Source organism: Mesoplodon densirostris, chromosome 6, assembly GCF_025265405.1.
Source record: "Mesoplodon densirostris isolate mMesDen1 chromosome 6, mMesDen1 primary haplotype, whole genome shotgun sequence".
NCBI classification, from domain to species: Eukaryota; Metazoa; Chordata; class Mammalia; order Artiodactyla; family Ziphiidae; genus Mesoplodon; species Mesoplodon densirostris.
The window spans coordinates 3,339,356-3,348,297 of NC_082666.1; the positions used below are offsets into that span (position 1 = coordinate 3,339,356).

Genomic DNA, 8,942 nt, shown 5'->3' on the forward strand with positions numbered 1-8,942 from the left:
GAAGATGCTGTGAGCAATATCGGGAAGAGGCAGGTGACTTTGGGTGAGGGAGGGGACATCCCCCCCCACTCCGCCGATGAAATTAAGTGGGAGCTTAAGGCTGGGGGCTGATGCCCGTGGAACAGCCACTTGCCCTCTAGGAACCTCAGTGGTTGCATCTGCTAAATGGGCTCCCTAACTCTCCCTGACTGGGCCACAGCCCCTGCTGTGGATACGCTCTGGGAAAAATACTCAAAACAGTTGATGTTCGAGGACGCAAGTGAAAACTGGGAGGAGAAATATCTGCCAGAAAGCAAACGGTTTTACAACATGACTCTTCTTCTGGTGAGACTGTGGGGCACGAGGGTTCAGACCCGTTGATGAGAGAGAAGGGGCTGGACAAGCAGGTCTTGTTCAGCAAAGGGGCGGCGGGGGAGCCTGTGTGCAGGTCTTCGCTGGGGGCTGAGTGAGGCTTTGGGAGGCGGCAGGCAGGGGGCCCGGGGAAGTGTGGGGTCGGGCCGCCGGCCCCGCCCACCTAGGTGAGCCGCACCTTCATCGTGGATGCCTTGTAGCTGTAGTTGTACCCTCTCCACGTCCTCCAGTTGACACCATTGGCATAGCTCGTGTGCGGCCCCCCGAGGTAGCGGCCGTTCAGGTTGGACGAATGACAGCTGCCGTACCACCAGGCCCCCTGGTACTGCACCGCACAGTTAGAGGAGCTCTGGTCGTTGTCTTGGTCTTTGGTGGAGAAGAACTGGTCCTTGTGGGGCGTCAGGGAATCACCTGCTCAGGAAGGAGTGTGGGTGTTGCTCGGGCTGGAGGGAGCCTGCCCTGCCGCCTGCCCAGCGCCACCTCCCTCTAGAGACTCGTGAGCTGACCCCCAGGGCGTCAAGATCCTGCCTCACCCTGGGGCAGATGGAGCCTCCTGGTCCAGGAGCTCTGCCCCAGGGCGCATGCCTCCCTCCTCCAGCGTCACCTGTTTCCTCCCGGCTCCCCCAAGACCACCAGGACCCGCGCCGGCCTCTCCCCTGAGGTGCCCTCCCTTTCCCGAGCCTGCATCGCTCTTCTGGGCTTCCTACCCACTCCCTGGGTTGCACGGTCATCCCAGAGGGACGGCACGGCCTCATCCTGGGGCCCCTTGCTCTATTTTCAGCCCTGGGTGTGCAACTCACCCCAGCTCCCGTAGCACCCCACTGCCCTCCTGACCCCTGCCCGACCCTCAGCTGTACCACCTGCAACGTGGAGAGGAGGGTCCCTTCCCTGCTCCTTCCCTGGAGGCTCAGAGGAGGCGTGTGTGTCAAAGGGGTGCTTGAAGGCTCCCATTGGCAATACTCCCCCACCCCACGCCCCGGGAGGGCCTTGCTCTCTGCAGCTCTGGTTCAACACAAGCAGACAGGCTCCTAGCACCTTTCCTGAAAGAGTGCACACTGGGAATTCTCAAGAGGATGTGCCGTAAGAGATGCCTCCCCACATCCTGTGACCGGGGTGTCTTTTTGGCAAAGGACATCCCACAGGGTTTGTGTTCCGTGGAGCCCAGTCTGGGAATATGGCTCTAGGGGCTCATAGGAAATGACCATCCTCTTCCAGGTGTTAGCAGGGAACGGGGTCAGTGACCTCAAGCCCCACTCAGAACAGCTCACTGCTCTGCAGACACAGCCTGGGAGCGGTAACTGATGGTGTCACTGGTCCCCATGCTACACAGAGACTCAGGTACCTTCGTGTCTGCATTCAAAGATGGAGACGTTGGACCCAGGGAGGGGAGCCCCAGCCCAGGGTCACTCAGGGGAGACAGAGACAGGACGCTCAGCAGGTCCTCTCTGCTTCCCCAAACCCGGCGCTGAAGCCCAGGCCACTGCTGAGCCCCGCGCGGACTCTCACCTGCGCTGCCCTCGACAAAGGCTCCCAGGACCAGCTTGTACTTCTCCGCCTCACCCGCCATCTTGAATGACTGGTACTTGGCAAACTTGTGGTTGCCCTCAAAGTCCATGAGGTCTACCCGCAGCTCGCTGCTTCCTGTTGGAGGTGGGTGCTCAGGGCCCAGCAGAAGGGACCCTCTGCCTCCGGGCACGGGGGGTGGGAATGTGGGTTTTAGGGGACGTCTGAACTTGGCATCGGGGACAATTCACCGGGAAGGTGTGAGGGGCTGGGCTGGTGGGAGGACCTCAGGGATGGCCCCCTGTTTTCAAATAGCTCCCCTGCCGTTCCATCAGCCATGCCTGAAATTCCACGGTCGGTGTACCTCGGATGGCATGAAGCCTCGCTCTAGTTTGAAACCCTAAATTCTCCTGCAAATAGCTGTGAATGCCACGGCAGGAAACCTTTGTATGTGTAGTTTCTTCTGCAAGAATTTCAGGCCCATGAGTGGACACCGTCAAGGTTGCCATGAGGGAGTGGAAGAATTCAGAAAGGATTTACAGGTTTGCCGTTGACCTCAGGACCAGCTGTGAAGCTGCTGCTGCGGAACGGAGAAGTGGGGTGAGGGGCCTGCGTGGGGACCGCCACCTGCACTGAGCAGGAGAGGCAAGATGTGGGGGGGTTCCGTGGGCCTAAGATCCCAGTTTCAAGGAAGGACCAACAGTTGGAAGTGGGAGAAGGGCCACCCCAATCCCGATGGCCTCCTCCTCACTTCTGACTCTCGGGTTCTAGATATGATCGGTCCCGAGACCAGAAGTCGTCTTCTTCCAACCATCCACCTCCTCCGATGTGAACGCTCAGAGCGTGTAAGAGAACACGTGTCCTAGGTTCTCAGGGTAATAACCCTTCCTGGTGTCACACGTGACCACCGCTGGGCCGAGGAGGAGCGGGGTCCTCTGGTCCACGTGGCCCAGGGCTAAGGTCAGGGGCATGTGGATTTCAGGCACCCCATCACAGAGCCCCTGGCTGTGGCCCTACCCTGGGAGGTCAGCGCGTGGATGTTTTCATTCCCCAGCCAGAACTCTCCCAGCTGACTGCCGAAGCCCTGCTTGTACGTGGCCCAGTCCCGGTAGAAGTCCACAGAGCCGTCTCTCCTTCTCTGGAAAACCTGCACACGATGGGGAGAGCTGGGGAGATGGGGCCCCACTGCCGTCCCCCAACAGGGCACACCGGCCACATGTGGGAGCAGCATTGGTAGTTCACAGGCATCACAGGCCGAGGACCAGAACGTGGGTCTCATCAAAGAGCCCAGGGACAGTCAGAGACACCCACATGGGACCAAGGAGGAAATGAAAGCTCAGAGAGGGCAGGCGACAAGCCCAAAACCACACGGCTGGAGAGGAGTGGGCACCTCCGGGCCTGAGTCCACAACCCTGAGCCACGGCACTCCTTCCCATATGGGTCCACACCCCCCTCCCCTGACATTACTGATTCTCCCGACCTCAGTGAAAGGATGGGGTCAGCCTCAGCCTGGAGGGAGTGGATGGTCTCACAAAGGCCACTAAAGAGAGATCTGCCACCAGGTGAGGCTCCCAGCCACGCCCACCCCTGCCCAGGAACCCCACGGCCATCACTGGGTCCCCCCCACTCACGGTCCACCCCCCGCCATCCACGTCCATGTCACACAGCACGGTCAGGGGCCGGCAGTCGGGCAGGTAGATGGTGTGCCAGCCACTCAGAAAGTGCCCCCTGGTGAGCAGCTCCTTACAGGTCCGAGGTCCTGGGAAGTGAAGCCAGGGAATCGACGCCAGGATAGGAGCTCTGGGCGGGGCAGGGGGTAGGAGGAGGGGGGAGGAGGGAGAGGCAGGGACACCTGCCTGGGGGAGGTGGGCTCTGAGTACTGGGACAGAGACGCAGCCCCTAAGGCCACCCGGCTGTGATGGCCCGGCCCCATCGACCTGGCCATCCCCACCTCCCAGGGCTGCCCACGCCTAGTCTCCTGGGCACCTGGCCTCCTCCAGGAATATACTCGAGTTACCCAGGCAATGGCTGCCTATCACTCGGGTAAGTGGGGACTAAGATATGCGCAGAGAGGGTTTTGTCCTTGGAAGGTGGAACCTGAGTCTGGGCAGCTGGCCTTCTGGTCGAGCCCCCCCTCCCCCGCCCTCAGCAAGAGCAGGTCCAGGTGGAGGTCCGGGGGTCAGCGTGTGCGCAGTCACCTGTGGCACAGGAATGAAGCTGCCCTGGCTCTCCTGTTGTGGGGAGAGAGGACATGCACGTCACACACCTGGAAACAGCACCCCGGGCCCCTCAGCCCCGTTGCTCCATGAACACAGCGTGGAGAACGGAAACCATTATCCAGCTCTTTGCAGGACTATCAGCCTCCAGCCCTGAGGATCAGTTCCTCGACTCAGCATCACTGGGTTTGCTTGGCCTGCCTGGGGGCTGGCGGCCAGCACTGTCCCGCGGGGCACTAGCTGGACCGCCGTGCCGGCCACCTCGCCTGGGCTTCACGGCTCACGGCGGTGGAGGATCAGCGCCCCCAGGCCTATCGCTTTCCACAGCCCGTGTCTCCATCACAGCCTCTGGTTGTGGAAAGTACTGGGGAGCGTTTGGGATGTGAGTCTGGGCCCCAACCTTGCACTTTGTATTTGTAGCCAGAGCATGTGACTGTGTCTTGGAGTTCTGCTTTTTCTTGCTTTTACACATTTTTAAATAAATGCGCATCAATCAGAGCATTATAAGCAAAATGTCCAAAATCATGTAGTAAGGCAGCATTGCCAGTCACCTGGGTCCAACTCTGGAGCCTCTGGCCTTTGGGCGCTCACCGGCCGCTGACAAAGCAAGCTGGGCTCAGAGGCCCCTCCTCCCGCACCCATTGGCTGCACAGACAGGGCCAGGGGTGTGGTCTGAGATCCTCCCCCAGGTGGTGCTGGGCATGACCAAGGCCTCTGGGACCCCCCAGCCCCCTGCAAAGCCTGCCCAATGACCCCAGGGAGGCGGGGGGACTCACCTTTCTCTCCGCTCACGCCCTTTTCCCCTCGGTCTCCTGGGGAGAGACAGGAGATGCACAGGACGTCTGGTCAGTGGACATCGACCCTCCACTCTGGAAACCACCCAAGTGCTCGGTTCTTTGGGGGCTGGGGCGTGGGGGATGCGGCTGAGGCTCTGGGCACCACACACTCATGCTCCGCGGCCCACACCTTTCCAATGCCTGGGTCTCAGCCGGGGGAGTTGGGGGGGACTCAGAGGCCTGGATTCTTCCCTGGCTTATGAGAAGCTGCTCTGGACCTGGTGCCCCGGACCCGGGACCCAGTTCACACGCTGTATCGAAGCTCTTTGGAAGCAGGAAATAAGACAGGTGCCTCTCTGTCACTTGGCCCCCCTCCCTCTCTCTGTCTTCTCCCATCTCCCTCTCCACCTCCTCCCTCTCTCTCTCTGTCTGTCTCCATCTCTCATGTCTCTGTAGACAGGCCCCGGGGTCCTGCTCAGGGGTCCTAGCTCTTCATCACCTTTGGTACCTTTGGGCCCGGTTGGCCCGGCCTTCCCAGGGATTCCGGGAGAACCTCGTTCTCCTGTAAATTCCAAAGATACATCATTGAGAATAAGGCAACCTGAAGAATTCTACTTGAGCATCTCTGCCCTAAGGACTACAGTCCTGACCCTCCCATCCCAGCTGCGGTATCCTCACGATCACTGCCCTGGGACGCAGGCCGAGGGTGACAGCACACAGCGGGGACAAAGCGCTCACAGCCACCCGGTGCCGAGCGGCCGGCACGCCAAGCTCGGGCCCCAGGGAACCACCAGCGTTCTGGCTCCCGACCACCTCAGTGTAGCAGCCCAGATCCAGGCCACCGTCACAGAGCCCCACCGGCTACTTGGGGGCCTGGGACCAAGAGCACGTCCTCAGAGACCCTGTCACACCGGAGCCTCGGCCCATTGGCTCTGGGAGGGAGGAGGGGCCCTGCCCTGTGCTCAGCCCTGGATGCAGGGGCGGTCGGGCGCAATTACACATCCCTCTGCGGTGGTTCTCTCTCCACCTCCAGAGAGGAGGGGTCGGGAGCCACAAGGCCTCCCAGGTCTGCGTTACTGATGTGAGCAGGGGGCTAGGACCACCCAGGGCCCCTGCCCCTCCTCCTGAGCACTGAGGGGAGGGTGAGGAGAGGCGGCCCCAGGCTCAGCCAAGGCAGCAGGAGCGTCTGCCGGCGGGCTGCCCTCCTCGGGGAGTGTGGGTGTGGGGCCGAGGGGGCGCCGGCTGGTCTTAGGGCGGACTCACCACACCCACGGGTGGGCAGCCCCCCAGGCAGCCCCTCCCCCCAGTGTCCCCCCAGCAGGACCCCCAGCCTGGAGCCCATCGTGGTGAGCACACGCAGCCCTCCCATCCCCAGGAGCTGCCCTGGGGGCAGCCCCTGAGCTGGATACCTCCTAGGACGTGAGAGGCTGGGGACCTCCGAGCTGGCGCTGTGTCCGGAGCCCCTGGAGCATCCACTCACACGCAGGCCCGGGGCACACTCACCCCTTGAGCTGCGTGCACACCCGCCCTTCATATCAGGCTCGGGGCCCGAAACCCCACAAGGGGGCCACCACGTCGACGGGAGAGCTGTGGGCTGCTCGGGGGCCTTCATACTGAGTTGAGGTCCAGCTCCACCCTCCCTGGTGGTGGCTGACTGCTCTGAGCCCCAGTTTTCTCATGTGCGGTACAGATAGAAAAAGCTGGGGCCTCAGTTTTCAGGTGAGAATACCGAGGTACGTAAGGCTTGGAACTCTGGCCCGTGGCCACGTGAAGCCAGGGCTGGATCGAGGACCAGGAAGCGGGTGTTCTATGAAAGTATACCCAAATGTGAGCTCATAGACTAGCTGAGACCAGCCCCCTCCTCAGGGAATGACAGGTCCCGGTGGGCCTCGGGGGTCGCTCCTGACGCCAGCTCTGAGCAGGGTCGTGACCCAAGCTCCCGACCTGAGACCCGCAGGGGGCACTGCCCACCCGGGGTCTAATTGGAGAAGAGCCGGTGCTCAGTGACCCCCACCCCCGAGCCAGAGCACGTACCCTTCTGTCCACTGGCACCTGCCTCTCCTTTGGGCCCTGCGGGTCCGGGCAGCCCCGGGCAGCCTCGGAGGATGGAGAGCTTGTCGGAGCCCTCCAGACCCACCAGCTTCACCTCTGCAGAGAGACACAGAGCGCCAGTCAGGGCGCTCGTCCTGGGCCTGCGAGTCCTGCAGAGCCGGCGACAGGCCACCCGAGCCACGGGGATCTGCCATGCAGCGACCTCGGCCTGGGCCGTTGGCTGTGGCCAGAGTCACCCGTCTCAGATGAATGGTCAGCCTGGCAGTGAGTTTCCCGCCTCTGGTGGGCACTGGTCAGGTGTGGGCACTGGTCAGGTGTGGAGGTGATGCAGGGCAGAGCCCTGGCCTTGTGGTCCACCCTGCCTGAGCCAGCCTCCCCCCAGCCTCAGTGCTGTGTGTCCTTGGGCAAGTCACTCAACCCCTCTGAGCTCTGTCTCTTCGGCGCCCAAGTGGAGACAGGAACAGGGCTGTGGGGAGGATTAGATTAGATAACGCAGAATTTAAACTTCTTAGTATAATTCATGGCATTTTAAAAGAGCCTCATAAACAGTGGGTGCTTTCACTAAATAACAACAATAAATATTTAAAAGACTTGGGGAATCTGGGTCAAAGTAACATTTTCACCCCCAGACCTTGGACTTTTGACCATAGAATTCCTGAGCTGGAAGGGGTCTGTGTAGGTCCCCTGGAGAGGGGACACATTTGATCCAAGGACTCAGAGCAAACTCCAGTAGAACTGGAACCAGAGATTCATTTCCTTCTCAGAAAAAAATAATTAATTTTGTTGATTTCAAAACTGAAATGTCCTCATGAGAGACAACTTAGAGGATGTGGGAATCCGCTGTGCTCTCACGGGAGACACAGGCAACTGTCGTTTTGGGGTCTGTCTCCAGCTGGGACTCTCTCACGGGGGCAGCCTTATGCTTCCCCCATAAATACGTCCTCAGCTCAGGCGGAGGCTGGTCTGTCCTCAGGGGCAGCCTCTTGCCAGGTGTGGTCCCCATCCACCTGCGTGGGATCGGGAGGGAGACCACAACCCCCTCTTAGACCCGAATCTGCTGAATCGCACGCTCTGGGGTAAAAGCCAGAAATCTGCACTAACAAACCCCAGGTAAACGTGGGAGCCCTTGGATTAGAACATCTTTCTGAAAAGTCCAGGAGAAGACAGAGAAAGTGATGGGCATGGTCCTTCTCCTCAGTGGCAGAGTTGAGACCTGGCTGGGAAGCTTGTGGGGCCAATCACAGGCTTGAGAGTTGGGCAGACCTGGGATTAAATTCCTGCCCCTCCCCCTCTGACCTGTGTGACTTTGGACCTGTCGTGTCTTAGTCTGAAGATGAGCTGTTGAGTCTTCAGAAGAAGACGCGTATGGAGGGTTTAACCCTAGATACTAGTTGTGGTCAATGAGTGGGTAGTTACCAGCTTTCAGGGACTGGAAATTCAGGTCCATCTCACCTGGACAGGTGTCTGCAGTCTGGGCGGCCAGGGTCTTGAAGCACAGGAATAAAAGGAGCTGGCCGGTGGGCCCCAGGGCCACGGCCACTCCACTCAGCTCCATGTCCTCTGGTCTTTGAGCTCGCTCGTGTGAGCAGGGGAAGCCGGCCCTTGCCTGGGCCTGTGGTTTCTCAGCTCCCACAGGGACACCCACTTCCTGCAGGCCTCTCTGGTTACACCAACAGGAGGGACCAGTGATGGCAAAGGGTGTTTCCTTCCTGCGGGGCCCCACCATGCTGCCCGCTGAATCAGGCTCACTTCCCCTGGCAGGATACTCCATTCCCAGTCGAGAGAACTCCCAGGACCCCTCTGTTGGAAAGGGTCTGCCTTCTTTGTGGCTTAAGGAAAGCCCAGTCCCCAGACCCCCTCCTCATTACCCAACGACACCCAAACAACACTCTGAGACCTTGACTGGGGTACAAGGAGGAGTTGGCTAGAGATGCTCCTTCCCTCGCCTGATTTCCAGAATAGTCTAATGACTGAGGCAGTCCTTGAGCACTTAACACAGCGGAAGAGAAAAAAATCCCGAGCACTTCTTATGTGCCAAATACTA

The 8,942-nt window shown here is 60.2% G+C and overlaps 1 protein-coding gene across 2 annotated transcripts; it reads right to left on the reverse strand.

Annotated features, from left to right (window-relative positions):
- Window positions 1-514: 514 nt before the first annotated feature.
- Window positions 515-8,453, reverse strand: LOC132492094 (ficolin-1). 2 transcript variants are annotated; one of them, XM_060101312.1, is made up of 9 exons: window positions 8,351-8,453; window positions 6,881-6,994; window positions 5,355-5,408; window positions 4,847-4,882; window positions 4,053-4,085; window positions 3,486-3,613; window positions 2,872-3,001; window positions 1,858-1,992; window positions 515-762 (listed from the first exon to the last, which is right to left on the reverse strand). In XM_060101312.1, exons 1-9 carry the CDS (start codon window positions 8,451-8,453, stop codon window positions 515-517), a joined length of 981 nt encoding a protein of 326 aa, XP_059957295.1. The 2 variants fall into 2 exon arrangements, with proteins under 2 accessions (XP_059957295.1, XP_059957293.1); XM_060101310.1 differs by having other exon boundaries at window positions 5,346-5,408.
- Between the last annotated feature and the right edge of the window lie 489 nt (window positions 8,454-8,942).